The sequence below is a fragment of the Solanum verrucosum genome, unplaced genomic scaffold, assembly GCF_900185275.1.
Source record: "Solanum verrucosum unplaced genomic scaffold, falcon-dt-bn FXZP01000145.1, whole genome shotgun sequence".
Taxonomy (NCBI): Eukaryota; Viridiplantae; Streptophyta; class Magnoliopsida; order Solanales; family Solanaceae; genus Solanum; species Solanum verrucosum.
The window spans coordinates 922,334-942,612 of record NW_026020698.1 but is presented as its reverse complement, the minus strand read 5'-3'; the positions used below and the strand labels follow the sequence as shown (position 1 = coordinate 942,612).

At 37.0% G+C, this 20,279-nt stretch overlaps 2 protein-coding genes across 9 annotated transcripts in view; one reads left to right on the top strand and one right to left on the bottom strand.

Moving 5' to 3' along the window:
• LOC125812370 (GPN-loop GTPase 3) overlaps positions 1 to 20,279 on the top strand; it is a 267,756-nt gene that overhangs the window by 242,324 nt on the left and 5,153 nt on the right. The window lies entirely within an intron of this gene.
• Positions 956 to 20,142, bottom strand: LOC125812368 (uncharacterized). 3 transcript variants are annotated; one of them, XM_049491867.1, is made up of 5 exons: positions 20,118 to 20,142; positions 18,088 to 18,435; positions 2,265 to 3,391; positions 1,644 to 1,812; positions 956 to 1,479 (listed from the first exon to the last, which is right to left on the bottom strand). In XM_049491867.1, the coding sequence occupies exons 2-4, from the start codon at positions 18,428 to 18,430 to the stop codon at positions 1,744 to 1,746; spliced, it is 1,539 nt and encodes a 512-aa protein (XP_049347824.1). In that variant the 5' UTR covers positions 18,431 to 18,435; positions 20,118 to 20,142; the 3' UTR covers positions 956 to 1,479; positions 1,644 to 1,743. The 3 variants fall into 3 exon arrangements, with proteins under 3 accessions (XP_049347824.1, XP_049347821.1, XP_049347822.1); XM_049491864.1 differs by lacking the exon at positions 20,118 to 20,142 and having other exon boundaries at positions 956 to 1,283; positions 1,401 to 1,479; positions 18,088 to 18,470; XM_049491865.1 differs by lacking the exons at positions 956 to 1,479; positions 20,118 to 20,142 and adding an exon at positions 1,902 to 2,012 and having other exon boundaries at positions 1,708 to 1,812; positions 18,088 to 18,470.

The window sequence follows — 20,279 nt, the reverse complement described above, 5'->3', positions numbered from 1 at the left end:
ATCTTAAAACTTTCTTTATATGACATTAATTATTTGGACACGTTTTTATTTCCTTGAAGTCGCGCAAAGCGCAGGCGTATTTACTAGTAAAATAATATAACAAAACATAACAGATATTTTGTGCAAAGTTTTATACCAAAAGAAGTTCTTGAAATACAAACCAAACCATATTGTTTCCTACGCAAGTTAGGAAATTTTGTATGAATTATCTTATGCTAAATAAGTGGAATAAAAATGCGAGATTTAGTAATTCATGAATCAAAGCAACCAAAATAAACAAAATTACCCTCTTATCTTAATCAGTTTATTCTAAAAATAAACAAAATACATTTCAAACCCTAGATTACAATACAAACGTAATAAATTCTTACATTACAATTCATGCATATTACAACCCACATTATTAATTAATGACCATTGTTAATTCTCGCGTAACTTGAATCTAAGCCATACGTCATCTAAAAGTATTAGCCATACGTGGATAAGAACATCTTTAAGTCAAAAAATTAACTTACAATAAGCAATCAATTAATAACAATCACAATATGTTCAATTCACCATATAGCAATCCGATCATTTTTATCCTCCATATTAACTATTATTTGTTCTCCATATGACAATCCATGTGTTATTACTCACCAGTCACCATATAACAATCCATGCCACTACAAATGTATAACTTCACCTTCAACAACACGACTTTTGGCTCCAACAGAGATGCCAGCCAGTGCATAGGAAAGGTCATAAACCGAATTTTGCGCAACGAATCAAATCAACCACAACATCTGACCCCCAAAAAAAAAAAGAAGGGTCAAGCACAATATGCAGGATTTCAAAGTGCACAAAGAATTAAAAAGAAACACAGAGCTGTCTCCAGGACTTCCACCAACACTAAGGAGACTTACTAAGAGCATGTCGCACAGTCTAGGAAGATAACTCTAAACACACACCAAGAAAAAAAAAACTAAATTTGAACTAATTAATCAAGATCAACAGAAAGCGAAGAATCTAGAGGTGAATTGAGTGCAGTCAGAATACAATCTAAAGGAGTCAAAGCTGGCCAATTTAATTATTTTCTTGTTTTCAAGTTTATAAGGCCCTGCAGAAGTAGTTGTAAACTTTTAATTGTTACCTAAACTAGATGGAAAAGAAACTTCCGGATTTCCTGGGCACCGGCAAATTGTAATAAAGGAACTCTGCCCATTAGAGACTTGGTAGGAAGAAAGGGATATTAGGCTGAGCCTGAAGCACATAAGCAGCCAAGGAAGAACCTGACCTTAAACCTGCAATGTCCACATACTCACCGTTACCTTTACAATCACTACTTGGGCAGATACTTGACTTACAAGGCAGGACTCCAAGGTAAGGAAATAGAAAGTTGCAATCACGTAGAACAAAACCATTTTAACAGATTCTTCCTCTACATAGAACCAGAGTGATAAATCAAGAACCGGCACTCGTGCTACTTGTCCAATCCACCTGCAAATCTCAAAAATCAAATACAAAATAAGGTTAGGTGATAGCCACAAGTATCACAAATTCTGAGTAGTATCACTCAGTCTGTCCCTAAAGAAAAACCCAAAAAAGAAAAATTAAATGATGGACACAGAAAAGAGAGCAGTTGAAGCTCTGATCAACTAAACCTTCAAATTCTTCCATCAGAAGGTGCATGCAGAAAGCACATGACCATAATCTTTTTGTCGTATCATAACAACTCCATGCGAAGAGTGAATAATCATCTATTCATTCAGTAAAAACCCACTTCATCCACGTGAAGAAGCAATGTTTTGATATATGCTCAGGTAGGTCCACCTGTATAGATCATGATATTAGACAACCACAAACAAAAGTAATTTTAACATATCAAACAAGGATATTGCACACTATCTACCAACATTTACCCATGAGGCTGTCTAGGTACCCACACTCCTCTTTCCATCGACATAAAACAAAGATCTAACAGAAAGTAACATGATGCATGTAACTCACTGCTCAAAATCCTATTCTTTCACCTGAGAAAGATGAGCAAATCAGCATGCTTGTGCTATTCAAATTGTCACCGATGGACAAAATCCTTAAACCTGTTAGTTGCCCAAGTAACAGTCTAAATTATATATGACAAATGTCAAATGCTCTAAGAGCCTATACATGGAAGAGTTGGACACCTAAAGGTTCAGGATTCATATGTCAAATGTCAAGATAGCAATAGAAAACTGGAAAAGTATGGCAAGACCTTGAATGAAAACAATGTATTTTGAACTTACGCTGCTCCAAGTAGTAGAATACCCATCAGTAGAAAGCAACCAGTCACCAGATGTCGAATGCAACTCCAGTCGATTTGTAATTACATCGGCAAATTCATCCCCATTTAATTCCTCAAAGTCAATATCCCTTCTCTTTTTCTTTCTGTGTTTTTGCCTTTTCTTGCGCTTATTTCTGGCTGATCTATTGTCCTGCTCAGACTCACTTTCTTCCAGAAGCTGATCATGATCTAATATTGGATAACTCTTGGATTTGCGGAAGCTTATATTGTTGCAAACAAATAAGTTTTCCCAGGAACTGGAATTTCTGAAATCCTCAGATAAGTAACAGCAGAAAGCCCAAGACTGCAGTCCCAACCATTTGATAGTCTCTAAAGATTTTCTTCTGAAGCATTCCCTCAGAATTGGTGTAAATGTATCTTTAGGGTTTGTTGGTTTACAAATTTGGAAAACAACATGCTTAACCTTCTCCTTTTGCTCCTGACTACCTTCTTCACGTATAAATCGTATAAGCTGCCGACTTTGAGTAGCAACTGCATTCAAGAGAAGCAACTGATCAAGAGAATTATTGCCATCACACTTGGAGAGGATGATCTTCAGCACTTGATCAAGAGAATCATGGCAATTCTTCTTTTGCAAGCTTGGTTTAACATAACTTTGGAGTAAATCCAAGAAAACCATTAGATCTTGTTCCTCAAGAATGATGAGAAGGTGTTGACATAAGAAAGAGAAAGATTGCTCAATCAGAAACTCATCTATAATTTCCCATACTTCTTTCAAATTATCCTTGTACATCAAGTCAACAAACATATTGATAAAAAAATTATTATCAATGGTCAGAATATCACCATCTCTTAGTGACTCGGCAAATTCCTTAGATGACCAAAATTCAGGAACATACTCAAGAAAATTCTCCACTGTTCGTTCGACATCCAGATCAAGAAAATAGTGAGGCTTAGTGGCAACCATTGCAGGTGATTGCCCATGTTTCCCCTTCCACTCGAGTTCCTCCCAACATATGTCTCTATTCACAAAAGCAAACTGGGACAGTGCCTTAGCCCCCTTTGTATGGTCCACATAACCACTACTAGCAAAATTAGAGAACCACTGCAAAATACGATTTCTGTTTCCTGCATGATCAATAATTTGCGCACACACAAGAAGATACTGAGATCAGATAATCCGTCCAGAAAATGTCTTAATAAGTGAGAAAAGGTGTACCACATAACTAACCCCTACAGTGATAAAAAATCACAAAGCAACAAATCATACTGGACCTTCCCATATCAAGAATATTAGAACAATGATTAGGAACACTATTTATCGACATTAGCTTCTCATTTCCCTCAACATTTTGAGAAGGAAAATTACATAGAAGAAATTAAGACAAATTATTTCACTTTATCATTTGTTCAGTAACTCTTGAACAAACCCTAGAAAGAATGTACTCAAGCAATTTCATTCAGTTTTTATCTATGTTGCGGGGACCCCTAAATCCCTGCCACACCTGCGTCGATCCGACACAAATGATATGATTTGTTGGTGTGGGACCAACACCGGATTTAGTTAACTTACCTCGGGTGCTTCGAAAAATATCTATACGTACAATATTTTAGGTAGCTGTGGTGGCCGTGCCAGCTTGCACGCACCTTGTCTAATTCCACGGGGTATGTCCTACCTCCCACCAACATAGGTACCAGAAGATTGTCCATCAAGGCTTGGACTGATGAGAAATCTACACACAATACATGCATATAATATATATATATATATATATATATATATTACGAGAACGTTTTGCTAAGACACGAGATATCCAAACTCATGATCCATACTCCTTAATCCTAAATTTTATGTGATGAAGTATCCGATCTCTAGACCCACACCCATATCGGGTACCCCCACCTGAGACTAAGGCTGGGCACCGGACCGGGTTGTACCGGTACCGGTCCGGTACCATTCCGGTTCAATAGTCTTCGGGACGGAATGGGACACCGTGAACCGGTACTCGGAACGGAACGGTATCACCATTTGATACCGGGTGTACCAGTACCGGTTTATCCCAGTTTATTCCGGTTCCGGTTAATAATTTTTTATTAATTGATTTATATTTTATAATTTATATATAGGCATATTTTCAAAAAATTGGATTGAATTGATATTTTTTTAATTTGTGTCGTTGTTTTATCCTTATTTTTATTTAATTTTTTAAAATTACAAACTTAAGTTATTTAAATTACAAGTTATAAGTATAACTTATAACATATTAATAAGTAATAACTTATAAACTTCAAAAGATTCAAAATTTCAAATCTTGAAAACTTAAGCTCAAAAACTTCAAAACAAAAAAACTTTATTAAACTTAAACTTGCAAATTTTAAAAGTAAAAATTAAAAAAAATATCTTTAAAATAAACTTAAGTAAAATTACATTATAAATTTCAAAACTTAATTTTATTTTTTTTTGATAAAAGTAACACAAAACTTAAATTTCAAAAGGAGTTGTTTATGAAAATAGATGGTAAGAGGAACAACCTTGTTGAAGCTACAAAAACTTTGATTCCAGAGACACCTAAATTGAAAGGAGCCAAGGAACTAAAAAATTTGGAATCTGGTACCAAGTTCTTTAGTTATGATCAAGAAGCAGGGGAGGATGCAATATTGATCGTTCTCATGAAGATTAATATTGTCTCATGGAATGTGAGGGGGTTCAATGACGCGAGAAAGAGGCAGTTGATCAAGAGTCTGTTGCACACCTTGAAGGCAGATGTATACTGCTTTCAAGAGACTAAGTTGCAGGGGGGTATAAGGAATATTGTAAGAGAACTATGGGCTAACAGATGGGTGAAATATGCCCAATTAGAAGCTAGTGGTACAAGAGGGGGCATTCTCATTCTCTGGGATGGTAGAGTTTGGGAGGGGGAAATATGTGAGGTAGGGGCCTATTGCATCACTTGCAAATTCATGGGAAAAACAATGGATTTCAGCTGGCACATGTCTGGAGTATATGCGCCAAACGACCAACAAGAGAGAGAAGAGGTCTGGTGGGAACTAGCATCGGTGAGAGGGCTTTTCTCAGGTCCCTGGGTGGTGGGGGGCGATTTCAACATAGTCAGATTTCCTTCAGAAAAAAGAAATTGTACCAGATTCAATAAGGCTATGTTAGACTTCTCAGATTTTATTGAAGATATGGAGCTAGCAGATCCTCAGCTAGTAGGAGACAGCTTCACGTGGAAGAGAGGGGAAAGACATGACTCTGCAGCAAGACTTGATAGGTTTTTGATATCAGAAGAATGGGAGACTTCCTTCAGAAACATCAAACAATCAACTATGCATAGGGTTATTTCTGATCATTGTCCGTTGATTTTAGAATGCGGGAACTGGGAAAAATCAAACTCTTATTTTAAGTTTGAGAACTGGTGGTTACAAACTGAAAACTTCAAAGAGATGGTGAAGAATTGGTGGGACTCATTCAATGTTAGGGGAAGGTCAGACTTTATCTTAGCAAGTAAACTAAGATACTTGAAAGATAAACTCGTGGAGTAAAACAAGACAAGGAAATTTGGGATTGCAAAAACAAAGCATTCTAAATCAATTGGCTGAATTAGATGGGATTCAAGACCAAAGGCAATTGACAGATGATGAGATTTATTTGAGAGCAGTTATCACAGTTGAATTTGAAGAAAATGCAAAGAGGGAAGAAATCGCTTGGAGACAAAGGTCCAGGGCTTTGTGGCTAAAAGAGGGGGACAGAAACACTAAGTTCTTCCACAGAACTGCAAACTGTCACAAGAGGTACAATAACATTGACAAGTTGTCTGTCAACGGAGAATGCACAGGGAAACCAACAGTGATCAAAGAAGAAATCATTAAGTTTTATCAGAACTTATACGCTGAAACAGAAAGATGGAGACCCCAATTCAGTGCCAGATCTGGTACTATGGTGAATGAGATGGATAACATCATGCTAGAAGAACAGTTCAGTGAAAAGGAAATAATGGATTGTGTTATGGCATGTGCTAGGGACAAAGCACCAGGTCCTGATGGTTACACCATGGCATTTTTCATAGCTTGTTGGGATGTGGTCAACAAAGAAGTAGTTGCAGCAGTACAAAACTTTCATGCTCAGAGTTTTTTTGAAAAAAGTTTCAATGCGACCTTCATAGCACTGATACCAAAAAAGATTGGGGCAAAGGAGTTGAAGGACTTCAGACCCATAAGCCTTATAGGAAGCATTTACAAGATCCTATCAAAAATTCTGACCGAAAGGCTCAAGAAAGTAGTCTCCAAGCTGGTGGATGCTCAGCAATTGGCCTTTATAAAAGGCAGACAGATTATGGATGCAATTTTGATTGCAAATGAGTGTGTGGATGTCAGAAAGATCAGCAAGGTCCCAGAGATCCTTCGTAAGTTAGATATTGAAAAAGCTTACGATCACCTTCACTGGGGATTCCTCTGGAAGACTTTGGAGAATATGGGTTTTGGTGGAAAATGGATGAAATTCTGCATCACGACTGTGAAGTGTGAAGTTTTCCGTTCTGATAAATGGATCTCCTTCTGGATTCTTCTCATCTCAGAGAGGATTACGACAAGGGGACCCCCTATCCCCTTTTCTCTTTATTCTGGCAATGGAAGGACTAAATGACATGCTAAGAACAGCCCAAATGAAAGGATGGATAAGAGGTTTCAATGCCAACATGCATGATAGACAGGGCCTGGCCATATCACACTTACAATATGCTGATGACACCCTGATTTTTTGTGATGCAGAGAGATGCCAACTAAAGTATTTAAGAATCATCTTGATATTGTTCGAAGCCATCTCAGGATTACACATCAACTGGGGGGAAAAGTTTCATTTACCCCATTAATAAGGTGCCCAACATAAATGCGTTAGGAAATATCCTGGGGGGAAAGATAGGAGAACTTCCCACAGTGTACCTTGGCATGCCCTTGGGGGGATAAGAGCAAGTCAAAAGGCATATGGAACAATGTTCTGGAGAAATGTGAGAAGAAGCTAGTGAATTGGAAAAGCAAATATTTGTCTCTAGGTGGAAGAGTTACTCTCATCAACAGTGTGTTGGATGCCATGCCTACATACATGATGTCAGGTTTCCCAATGCCTACAAATGTGATTGACAGAATGGATGCTATCAGGAGAAATTTTTTGTGGCAAGGGAACTGTGATCCTAATGAGCACAAATATCATCTTGTAAATTGGGATGAAGTCATTCAAAGCAAAAAAGTAGGGGATCTGGGGATAAGGAACCTAAAATTGCAGAATCGAAGCCTTCTGATGAAATGGCTATGGAGATTTGCATCACAGGAACAAGCACTGTGGAAGGAGACAATCAAGGCTAGGTTTGGAATGGAGAACAAATGGACTACCTACATGCCCACACAACCGTATGGGACTGGAGTATGGAGGTCTATCAGAAGTCAGTGGATCAAGTTTGCAAACAACTGTAAAATCAAGGTGGGAAATGGGGGAAAAACACTATTTTGGGAAGATGTGTGGGCTGGACAAGAAACTCTGAAGAACAAGTATCCTGACTTGTTCAACCTGAGCCTTCAAAAGGTATCCAGAATTAGAGAAATGAGAGACAATCAAGGGTGGGATCTCAAGTTTAGGAGACACTTGAACGACTGGGAAATTAACAGAGTGGCTGAACTACTCAATACTCTGGAGCAATACAAAGATTTAACCCCCAATGAGGACAATCTATTTTGGCTACCAGACAAGCAAGGCAGATTTTTAGTTGGTTCAGCTTACAAGACATCACAAAGATCAGTCTGTCAGAGTAGTGGCTGGCCCTGGGAGATGATCTGGAAAGTCAAGGTACCCTTCAAGGTTGCATGTTTCACTTGGCCACTAGCCAAACAGGCCACACTCACCCAGGACAACCTTATGAAAAGATGTCGTCAGTTTTGCTCTAGGTGCTCTTTTTGTGAATGTGAGATTGAGACAATAAATCATCTCTTTCTACATTGTAGAGAGACTGAAGTTATGGCAGATTTTCATCAATTTAAGAGGCATAAGCTGGACTATGCCAAGGAGCATCAAAGAGGCTCTAGCTTGCTGGAATAGAGATGGGAATCAGTCGGGACACAGGGAGAGATGGAAGATTGTCCCAGCCTGCATTTGGTGGACTATATGGATGGAAAGGAACCAGAGATGTTTCGAAAACAAGAGTTGCTCTCTGCAGAAGCTGAAGATGAACTGTCTAGTCCTTTTCTTTTTTTGGTGTAAACACGAATATCCTCAAGAAGAAGAGGATATTCCTAGTATTTTAGATTATTTATGAAGCTTAGTAGGGACACCCCTCCCTCTATAATTTTGTTGTAAGTATTACATGAATACTTTTCTGAGTATTCCTTTTGTTCATAATACAAGTTACCTTTTTCAAAAAAATAAAATAAAATTAATTTAAACTTAGAAAAATAAATAAACGTTCATATTTTCGTAATTCAAAAAATAAAAATAACTAAAAAAATATACTATTTTTTGAAATAGTTATATGTGTCGTCCCGTTTATCCCATCCCATTCCATTCTGGTTCCGTTCCGGTCCGGTTCCATCCCGGTCTATAGTGGGACAGGACGGAACCTACTATCTATCCCAGTAATTCCGGTTTGGTTCATCCCGGTACCGGTCAACAAACCGGTCAACCCGTCCCGTTCTAGTCCGGTGCCCAGCCTTTACTGAGACTGAGCAGCATAGGTGTTTGTAAATGGTATATACCCCTTACCCAGAGCTGAACACAAATTTTTCACAATTTTCTCCCTCACTGACTCGAACCCCCAACCTCATTGTTAGATGAGGAGGGCCTTAACACTAAGCTATCAATTGTCATTTATAATGTCAACTTCAACGGCATACAGTTAACTAAATTTCTAATGTCATTTAATTATTTTAAAACTGAAGCGGATAGATTTTAAAGCATATCCTTTTGTTTTTCTAGTTGTCTATCCAAAATTGTAGTATGTCCATGTGTTGTTTAATTTACTTTTTTTATCAGGAAAAGATAAATATCATTAATAAACTCAGTATCACGCTAGAGCTGAGACAAGTAAGAAATATTGTTGAGAAGGTAAGGTTTTTTCTTTCTATAGCTGGTTGATCATAAACATGGTTCGTGGATTCGTAGATCGGGATATTAAAATATTCTTTATATAGGGGTATGAATCATTCCAAATAGCAAAGGACTTGCACCCAAGGGTGTGGCTTAGTGGTCAATGAAGTGGTTGGGTCTCAGGTTCAAAAGTTAGTCGGAGACAAAAAACACTAGGTGATTCTTCTCATCTGTCCTAGCCTCGGTGAATAGAGTTACTAGAGTTACTTGGTACCTATTGCTGGTGGGAGGTGGCAGGTATCCCTTGGAATTAGTTGAGGTGTGAAAGCTGGTCCGGACACCACAGTCATAAAAAATATTAGCAGAGGACTTCTCTGGCTCAAAGAAATGGTACTATTGGGTGGAAAGGAGGAATTTAATGAGTAGAATGACAGTTAGCAAGAAAGTAATGTTGTGGCAATGTGATTTAATGAACACAGCAACAAGGACTACGGGAAAAGAATACATCTGGATATTAAATGATCAACTGCATCACTATTATTGTTCACAAAAGTATAACAAATATGGAAGATTCTTAAGCACTATAACTTTACAAGGGGAGAGGAGATCAGTCATAATAGTTCATGAATTGTCTCCATACAAATGTTGGGGGGAATTACATCAAAAATTGAAAAAAATACTCTGGAGATCGCAGATGTGCCAGCTAGGGAAACCCCACAGATTCAAACAACCTCTTATGTAGCTGCTATTAGTCTAAGCAAATGACAACCAAAGGAGGGGAGCATGGTTCTCAAATTACAAATTGATGACCATATTACCATTCCTTGATCAGTAACAATGTCAGAAACAGATATGCTCAACAGATGCCTGGTTGAAATCTTCACCGGAAATTCAGAAGTGCCTACACAATCGAATTTGTGTAGATGGGTTGCAGAAAAGTGGAATCTTAAGTGTGGTGCCCAAATCTATGATTTAAACGAGCTGCAGTTCCTATTTGAATTCCCCAACAAGAAAACGGCGGAAGTCATGGTTGGCCATTGGAGTTAGAAGAAAGAACCTATTAACTTGAAATGGTAGTCACCCAAAACAGGTTGAGTACTGGCTGATAAAGCGTGTGATTGGCTATATATTAGGGTTATTGGTTAACCCCTTCAAATGTGGTCAAAGGAGGTCATAGTGGAAATTAGGATGAAGTGTGGTGGTTGGCTTGAAACTGAAGAAGAAACAAATGCTAAAAAAACCACCTTAAACGGGCAAGAATCAAAGTGAGGGACAATGGAGAAGATACCAAAGTGCATCGAGGTGGAGAATGTTGGGTTGATCTTTAGCGTGAGCAGTTCAAAATATTGACGATGGAAGGAGACCTAGGGCTACAAGTTCTGTTAAGTCACTTTCAGAGACGACTAATATAGCTGGCAGGGTGGCAGGTCATGTAGGTACACATGGGGAGTCGTCCAAAGTTCAATTTGAACGACTAAGGCAGTGGAAGGGAACGTGTTGAATCCCCAAACTGCTAACTAATTTCGGCCTCGCCCAATATTTTATTAAGAGAAAGAGGCCTAGACCAGATCCTCTTCTATTTCTGATTCTTGGGGCCCATGCAGTTCTCCTGACGAGATCGAGCAAATTGCAAGGAGAGATTTGGGACATGCAGTTCCCTTGCATTGATGGATGTGATCGTACCAACTAAAGAAGATAGTCTTCGTCAGCAAGACTATTTCTCTCAGTTACAAATCGGGGAAAGCAGTGGAGTTTACACTGGAGAAGAAGGATTAGAAGTTGAAGCTTTGAATATCGAATTTCTGGAGGATTTCAATCAACACACCATTCAAGTCGAACAATCTCAATTCTGGCCAATTACAGAGGCACAAACCTCCTGACATCCAATTAGCTGAGTTAGAAACGTCTCTCTGGGTGCAATGCAACATAATGAGATTAAGTAAACGATTTGGGGTGGATTTTCAGGGGTGTGTATGGTAGGCATGGTTTTTGCTAACAAAATTGGACAAAAAGAGATGGGAAATTGGTTGCCAAAGCTCGGACATTGCTACACAGAAGGGCAATCACGAAATCTGGAACCTACAATTTGGAGTGAAGTTTAAAGAAGGAGAAGCAAGGAGGGCACAAAAATCTTCTGGTTCACAATGAAAATCAACATTATCTCATGGAATGTGCAGGATTGAACAACGTTGACAAAAGGAGGAATGATTAAATCTCTTTTCTAGGAATGGAAAGCAGATTTTTATTGTATACAAGAAACAAAGATGGAAGGGAGTGTGGGGAGGTTGTTAGGTTTTTATGTAGCAACAGGTGGGCTGATTATGTTAGTCTGGAGTCGAGTGGAAGGAGTGAGGGTATATTTATCATGTGGGACAAGAGGGTGTGGAAAGGGGAAATAGTGAACATTGGGATCTACTCAATTTCTTGTAAACTGTCAAACCTCAGTAGAGATTTCTCTTGGTTCCTTTATGCTCCAAATAGTCAAAGACAGAGAGATGAATTATGGTGGGAGAGGACTGGCACCGGGGGATATGTGATGGGGATTGGGTGATTTGTGAGGACTTCAACATCACGAGATATGCCACAGAAAGAAAGAATAAAAGGAGTTTTTCCAGGGCAACGAGAGAATTCTAAGAAATCATAGAAGATTTGGAACTTATTAATCCTCCTTTACTCAGAAGTATACGTGGGGCAAAGGAAATCTTCACGAGTGTTCTTCAAAGATTAGATAGAGAAGACTCCTCAGAATGGGATAAAGAATTTTTTTAATAATATAAAACAGACTTTGTTGCCTAGATTAGATAGATTTCTCTTCTCCTTGGAATGGGCTTTTACTAAGTCCAAATTCAATTTTGATAATTGGTGGATAGAGGTGGTGGAAGGATTTAAAGAGAGTGGAGGGGTGGTCGAAATCTTTTGAAATATAAAGAAGGCCTTATTTTATCTTGGCTGGAAAACTTGAGTTGTTGAAATCCAAGCTGAAGGAGTGGAACATTGCTTATGGAGGGAATCTGAAGAAGAAAAAGACCATTCTTCTTATTCAAATTAACAGTTTTGATGTTATGCAGGAACAATGGCCACTAAATGAAAATGAGTTGCCGGAAAGGACATCATTATATATGGGCAAAAAATGAAGAGCTCTCATGGAGGCAGAGGTCTAGAACTTTATGGTTGAAGCAAGGAGATAAAAACACCAAGTTTTTCCAAAAAATGGAAAATTCCCATAGAAGATTCAATCATATAGATAAGTGGGTGGTATAAAGGAATCTAATAATTGATCTAGTAGGAACGAGATCGTGTCCTTTTATCAAAATCTCTACTTGGAAATAGAAAGCTGAAGACCTCAATTCTCCTATCAAGGTGGCCATAGAATTTCAGAAGAAGAAAAAGAACTCCTACGGTGTGAATTTGAAGAACAAGAGGCGGTGGAGAGTTTGAGACTTTGTGTAGCAAGTGCGGCTCGTGGCCCAGATGGATTCTCTATGGGCTTCTTTCATAAGTGTTGGTAGACTGTGAAAGATGTCATGAATACCATCAGGAACTTTCATTTCAATGAGTACTTTGAGAATAATTTAAATGCTTCCAATATTGCCCTCATCTCAAAAAAAGTGGTGCTAAATGTTAGAATAGGAATAGGTATATATAATCCTACTTAGAATAGTAATAAGAATAGTATATAGTTTCCTACTTGGTAAATAATTGTATTGTATTATCTATAAATAGGGTTTCTACGTAACAATGTAGATACACAATTCAATAATATTCTTCTCCAATATTTCTCACATGGTATCAAAGCCTCTATGATCTTGGTAGAGAATCAAAGAGCTTCCGCTGCTAACAGGTGACTACTACCCATATATGCCTCCCGTCTGGCCAACAATTATGTTAGCAAATGTTGGGTCACCGTGTATCTTTCGATGACTATTGTCTCATATCTAATTTGCATAGCACCGTGCATCTTTCCGGTGACTACTTTCTCATATCTTATTCGTGTACCATTGTGTCATCTTTCTAGTGACTACTTTCTCATATCTGATTTGTGTAGCACCGTGCCATCTTTTCGGTGACTACTTTTTCATATTCAATTTGCGTAGCACCGTGCCATTTTTCCGGTGACTACTTTCTTATTTGTGTAAGGTCGTGCCATCATTCTGACCCTACCCATACAATTTCTCTTTTTCAGTAGGGTTGTGCCATCAATACGACTCTACCTATATAATTTCATTTTCCAGTAGGGTCGTGTCATTATTCCGACCCTACCCATGTAATTTTTTTTTTCAAATTGTGACCACTTTCAACCATCAAATCTAATAATCTAGAACATGGGCATGTTCTGACAAGTTTTACGGTGACTTCTTGTTTATGATCTACTCATCCCTTGGTTTCGAGATGATCCATATATTTTATATCAAATTTCAAGAACTTCCTGTTTCAAATTTACTTTTGCCAAAAAACACGGTATACTAGATATTTGTGTTGGATTGCGGTGATACTTTCTCTCTCGTGGTAAAATATTATATGTCCACCTTTTTTTTTCTATCTATGATTTTCGTCCTCCATTGGCCTTTTAATCTGGACATTAAGAATGTTTTTCTCTATAGTGATCTCAAGGAAGAAGTCAATATGTAGCAACCACCTGATTTTGTTACTCATGGGGAATCTGGTAGCCTTGTATCTCAATTGTGTAAGTCACTCTATGGTTTGAACTAGTCTTTTCAAGCTTGGCTTGGAAAGCTCAACACTATTATTTAGGAATTTATCACTCTGTGTTTTATCGACATTATGCATCAAATCCAATATTTCATGAAAAGACCAAGCACATTGAAATTGATTGTTATTATGCATCAAATCCAATATTTCAAGAGAAGAGTAAGCACATTGAGATTGATGGTCAATTTTGTGAAGTCAAGTGATCAACTTACAAATATCTCACCAAACCTGTCATCGATCCTCATATTAATTACATTTGTAACAAGCTAGGTACATGTGACTTGTATGCTCTAGCTTGAAGGGGAGTGTTAGAATATAAATAAGTACATATAATCTTACTTAATAGGCATTATGGCCATGCGATTTCATCTCATGATGAAATCAGCGTTTGGACACGCAATTTTACGCTGGTTTCATCTCATGATTTCATATCATGAGATGAAATCCCAAATTCTCCAAAAATCATGATTTGAAAATTTCAAATTGTGATTTGGGATTTTTCAAATATAAAAATTGACCTACAAGTTTATACTTTGTAAAAAACCCACATTTAATTTATATATATCTACTAGCCATTTGTTTCATATGTAAATAAAATTTATAATTCATATCATTACTTTTTAAACCGTTTATATCTCGTATAATGATTATTCTCGCCAATATAAAATTTATTTTTATTTCAAATCAATTTTTAATTTACCATTTATATTCATCAAATTCATTATTTTTTATCAAATTTATCACTACTTCATTCAAATCAATGTTTAATAAAAAAAATGTTTCATCATTATATTGAGTGGACAAGACTAACCACTGTGACATTAATTGAAAATATAATTTTCTTAGTTGCTAACCACTTGAACACTACAACTTATGTTCAATTTTATTTTTTTATTGAATTAAGGTTTGATCAATAAGTGGTGTATTTTCTTTAGAATAGTTTTTTGATAGTATATTATGCGATTTTATAAGCTTTTACTTTTTTGGTAAGATTGTATAAAGAATTGGGACAATTTTAATAGTTTTACCAACTATGGGGATTTTATGTTTCTGAGAAAACATACGATAAAAAAAGTCCAAATTGCATGTCCAAACAAAACTTCAACTTCATCTCATAATTTCAAATCATGATTTCATATCATAATTTCAAATCATGATTTCATATTGCATGGTCAAACGGGCCCTTAGAATTGTGATAAGAATAGGAATAGTATATAATTTCCTACTTTATAAGGATTGTATTGTAGTGTTTATAAATAGGATCTCTGTGTAAGAATGTAGATACACAATTCAATTATATTCTTCTCCAATATTTCTCACACTAAGGAACTCAAGGACTTCAGACCTATTACTTTAATAGGAAGTGTGTACAAGATTATTTCAAATCTATTGCCAAAGACGTTGAAGAAGGTGGCATATAAGCTGGTGAATGGGTATACCCTTGTACTATTGAAAATAGTTTAAATATACCCCTCGTTATACTTTCGGACTAAATATACCCCTCCCATTATACTTTCAGGCTAAATATACCCTTATAACTAACAGAGGGAAACATAGACGACTAGGATTAAAAGAACCATTCAATTTAAAATAGATCCAATTCGGATATAACTCATCCCACCCCAATAAATAACATAACCTAATCAATAACATTGTTCATGCCCCTAATTAAGTTCTCTCCAACAATAAAAGTTACAGGTAATTTTTGTTTTTTCTTATTTCCTGCAGTAGTACAAAATTGCTCATGCCTCCGTGTAAAAGGATATCGCAACAAGTGTGTGTATGATGTCCTCGGGTTACAAGCTGATAGGGCACTAATAGAATAGAAAGGAAACAAATTCCTAATTCAATTCAAGGTTGTCCTACAATAACTCCTACAACCCACTTTCAGCAATAACTCATATGTAGAAGTTGAACCACAGAAAAGAAGAGAGGAAATAGAGCAGCCAGTGAGCCGGTGGGCAAGTAGGTTTCTTTGTTTGAAAGATAAATTGGGTGGGTCAATGTTATTGATTAGGCCGGATTATATTATTGGGGCGGGGTGGGTTATATCCGAATTAGATCTATTTTAAATTGAATAGTTCTTTTAATCCCTCTGTTAGTTATATGGGTATATTTAGCCCAAAAGTATAACGGGAGGGCTATATTTAGCTCGAAAGTATAACGAGGGGTATATTTCAATTATTTCAAATAGTCCAGGGGTATATTTGGACCTTTTCCATTTTTAAGAGGAAGACAAATCATGGATGCTTCTTTGATTGTCAATGAAAATGTGTGAATACTAGAGTAAAAGGGCGAGAATCTGGTGTTCATTGTAAGCTTGATATTGAGAAGACCTATGATCATGTTAACTTAACTGGGGTTTCCTTTTCAAGGTGCTTAAAGCTATGGATTTTGGCAGTAAGTGAATCAACTAGACAGCTTTTTGTATCGAGACAATCAGGTTTTCTATTTTGGTGAATGGCTCCCCTAAAGGCTTTTTCTCTTCTCAGAGAGGTTTGAGACAAGGTGGTCATTTATCACCTTTCTTATTCCTCTTTGTCATGGAAGGTTTGAATCAAATGCTAAAGTGTGCAAGCTGCAATGGCTGGTTAAAAGGTTTCAATGCTTCTAACAAGGGAAGGGAAAATGTGGAAATCACACATCTTCTTTATGCATCTATTCTTTGATTTTTTTTGTGAGGCAAAGGCAAAACCCTTAAGATATCTTAGGTTAATTCTAATCATGTTTGAGGCAGTCTCCAAGCTTCATGTGAATTGGAGGAAGAGTATGATTTATCCAACCAAAGAACTGGAGGATATTCAAACCATGGCAGCCATTCTGGGATGTGCGGTAGGCTCCCTACCCACTGTTTGATTTGGTTCTAAAAATATTGCTCTTGAATTATTCAATGGGATGGTAGATAGCTATGAGAAGAGACTGACAAGCTTTGGTCAACATTGTTCTAGATGCTTTACGCACTTATGTGATGTCTTTGTTTCCTCTACCTTGAAATGTAAGGGAGAAAACTGATGCGCTGGGAAGGAATTTCATTTGACAAGGCAACAAAGAGAATCAAGTTAGCCACTTAGCAAAATGAAAATCCTCAATTACTAGCAAGGAGAGAGGTTGTTTGTGCATTAAAAATCTGAAGGCTCAAAACATCAGTCTATTGCTAAAGTGGTTATAGAGATATAATCTGGGGGGAAATGCTCTAAGGAGAAGAGAAATCAGCCAACTATGAGCAAGATGGGATGTGGTACTCAAAAATTTTAAATTTTTTTTTTGCAACCCCTACCTCCCACCACCACACCCTAGGACACCTCCCACCCACACCCAAAAAAGTTTTATAAAACTTTCCAAATTTATTTTTTTTCCCCCACCCCCCATTTTTTATATTTTATTTTCAAAACTAAATTGTGCAATTAGGAATTTTGATGATAAGAGAGTGATATATGGGTATATATGGATTCTCATGTTCACCCATTTTGTCTATATTTGTATGAGCTTAAATAGGTTGAAGTCCATATTTACCCATTTAAAAAAATATGAGCGATCCATTTAGTTTAATATGGGGAAAATGGTTCCATTTCACTTATATGGGCTGAAATTGTCACCCCTACACTGGGGTCTGGGGAGGATAGTGTGTATACAGACCTTACCCGTACAAGGTAGAGAGGTTTCCAATAGACCCTCAAGGAAAGTAAAAGCATTACAAAGAAGTTTGAAAAAAGAAAACAACAAGAGTGAAGAAGCCTAGACAAAATGCTAAAGAAAGCATGACAAAGCATACTAAAAAAGAACAGTAAGATATTGATAACTTCGACTAATATATTGATTCAGCTGCCACCTTCAAAAGACAATATATCTCATGGAAAGAGTCAATCAATTCAGTAAGATATTGATAACGTTGACATGAAAAACAAGCTAAAATCAGAGAAACTTCATGGGAAAAATTAGAAGCCAAAGCTCATGGATCAAGCAAAAAGAAGCTTGATAACCAAGTTAAAGAAAACGAAAAAATCAAGATGAATCCACTAACTCAAGTAAAAGAGTAAAAACTTGCCTTTGAAGAAATTTTCTAATAAAAAACATTTCTTTGCAATGATAAGCCCTGCTTTCTGAGGTTCCTTCTGGAAAAGCAATTGTAGAAGTTGTCCAACTAAGGGCTGTTTTAGAGGCTTAGACCTCAATAAAGTCATGAATAACTCGCGTTGATTACGTGGTGTTATAGACCTCATCTCTGCGACTGCATTAGAAAGCCAAAGCCGACACTCAGATCGCCCTTCCACCAACATCAGTGACCAGATGACTGATTCTAGCTCATTCAGAAGAGCTTTTCTCTGCTCAACTGATTCGTCAGTTGCATTTTCCTTCCAAGATGGTTGAGATAGAAATAACTGAAGCATTTTATCTGAAAAATCACACTGGCGTAGGCGCAGGTTAGTCCAAATTATGTTTTCAATGAATACAAAAATGGTAGTAAATCAAAGAGTTCAGTTTTAAGGAGAGAACTAAGGACAAACTCAAACCTCAAAATCTTATAGAACATGTATTTCCCATACTTGAATCTAAACACACATCTCACTGGGCTGTAGAGCACCACTCAATAGTATAATACAGGTCTACAGGAAATCTCACAAGACAAGGGTGAAGATGTGTCATTCATTTTGAAGTGACAGCAGTTCTATATAGGTAATAGTACTAAGGAGAGGGTTAATATAAGTATATAACTAGATAAACAAGTAGTTTGCATAGATTCCATTTGTTTGGCCTCATATTTAACCATTTTATTCTTTACTTTCAGAGCTAAAAGAGCAAAACCTGAGACCTTAACAACTAGCATAAAATAGTTAAACTAAAATTACATAGTCAAATTCTAGTTAAATATCCCATCCCATCCCAACTAGTTTGGGATTGAGATGTAACCAATTCTATAACGATTGATTTAAAAGAAAAAAGAAAGAGCGAGTCAATGTGAAATTAGTCCTTAGGGTTATGAAGCAATGATTTTTTGAGTGAGCAATGAACAGAACTAACCTGCATCGGATTATTGACGAATTAGGGTTTTTGGATAGGAAAAGGAAAAAAGGGGAGGGGGAGGGATTTCAGGTATAAATTTGAGGTCAACTCAAAACCCTAACCACCACTGATATTATTTTGCAGTGAATCTTCTAATACTTATCTCAACAAGTAAGTGTCACCGATATGAATGTTTTTCTTCTATTGTGCCATATCTTTACCTAAGCCTACATTCATACCACGAATTTGTAGATCTTTGGATACAACTTTCTTCCATGTTATTTGTCTCTACCTGTCCTCTTTTAACGCCTTCACTGCCATAGCTTCACACTAATGAACCAATGCATCTGTAGGTTCGACACAAAACATGTCCAAACCTTCTCAAGCGACCTTTTTGCATTTTATCTTCAATATATCCTACTTGCGCCTTCCAGTGAATTTGTTCATTTTTAATCCTTAAGGACATATCAGTCATTATGTCAAAAAAAATTATTATGGATTAGCACTTTTTAACCAAACACATCAACTGTTTATTATTGATTACAACACTTGTATCCATATACGTAATTGTTCATATAAAATCAGTTTCAAGACTAAAAGTTGATTTGTCAACACTAAATGCTTATCAGCTACTTCCATTCAGGCAACACAAACAGGCTCCGGTGCTCAACCAAGTTCCTTGTTAGTGTTTCCCATATTTAGGGTAGTATCTTACAACAACCCAGTCACTTGACTTTATGGAAAACTGGAAGTAAAAGAAAATGCAGGAAAATGAGGTTCCGTTATTCATGTAGAAAAAATCTCAAGAAAATGCTACTAATAATTCATTTAAAAAATGTCCGGAATGATGGTATCAACCTGAGGAAATAAAACGCTCTCTCTTAGTACTCCAAGTTATCAGCTACTATCACATTTCAGCTACAAAGCTTAGCAAGCTTGAAACCACCAAAGTCCAAATACAGTTATATATATTCACAAAGAAGAAAGATAGAGTATGTGGAAGCAGGAAGTAAGAGTTGTTGCCGAAAACAAAAACAATGGATTGAAGAGGAAAGGAGAAAACAAATGTTTTACCTGAAACGATATCGGAGACGGAGGAAATTGAAGGCCAACGTTTTGGGGAAAAAATATTACTCACTATGGTTCGTTTTCTAAAAGCATAACCGACCCGAATAGGTTGTGGGCTTGAAGAGGGCCCAGCGGCCCAGACCAAATAAAATCAGCTATATATTTAAA

Bases quoted from the DNA above. Each gene is read 5' to 3' on its own strand.
- LOC125812368 (XM_049491867.1), bottom strand. From the start codon at position 18,430: ATGCTTCAGTTATTTCTATCTCAACCATCTTGGAAGGAAAATGCAACT. The intron at 3,392-18,087 runs GCAAGTTTTTAC...TTGATCATGCAG, and splicing joins ATTAGAAAATTTCTTCAAAG to GAAACAGAAATCGTATTTTG. The intron at 1,813-2,264 runs GTAAGTTCAAAA...TGATCTATACAG, and splicing joins ATTCTACTACTTGGAGCAGC to GTGGACCTACCTGAGCATAT.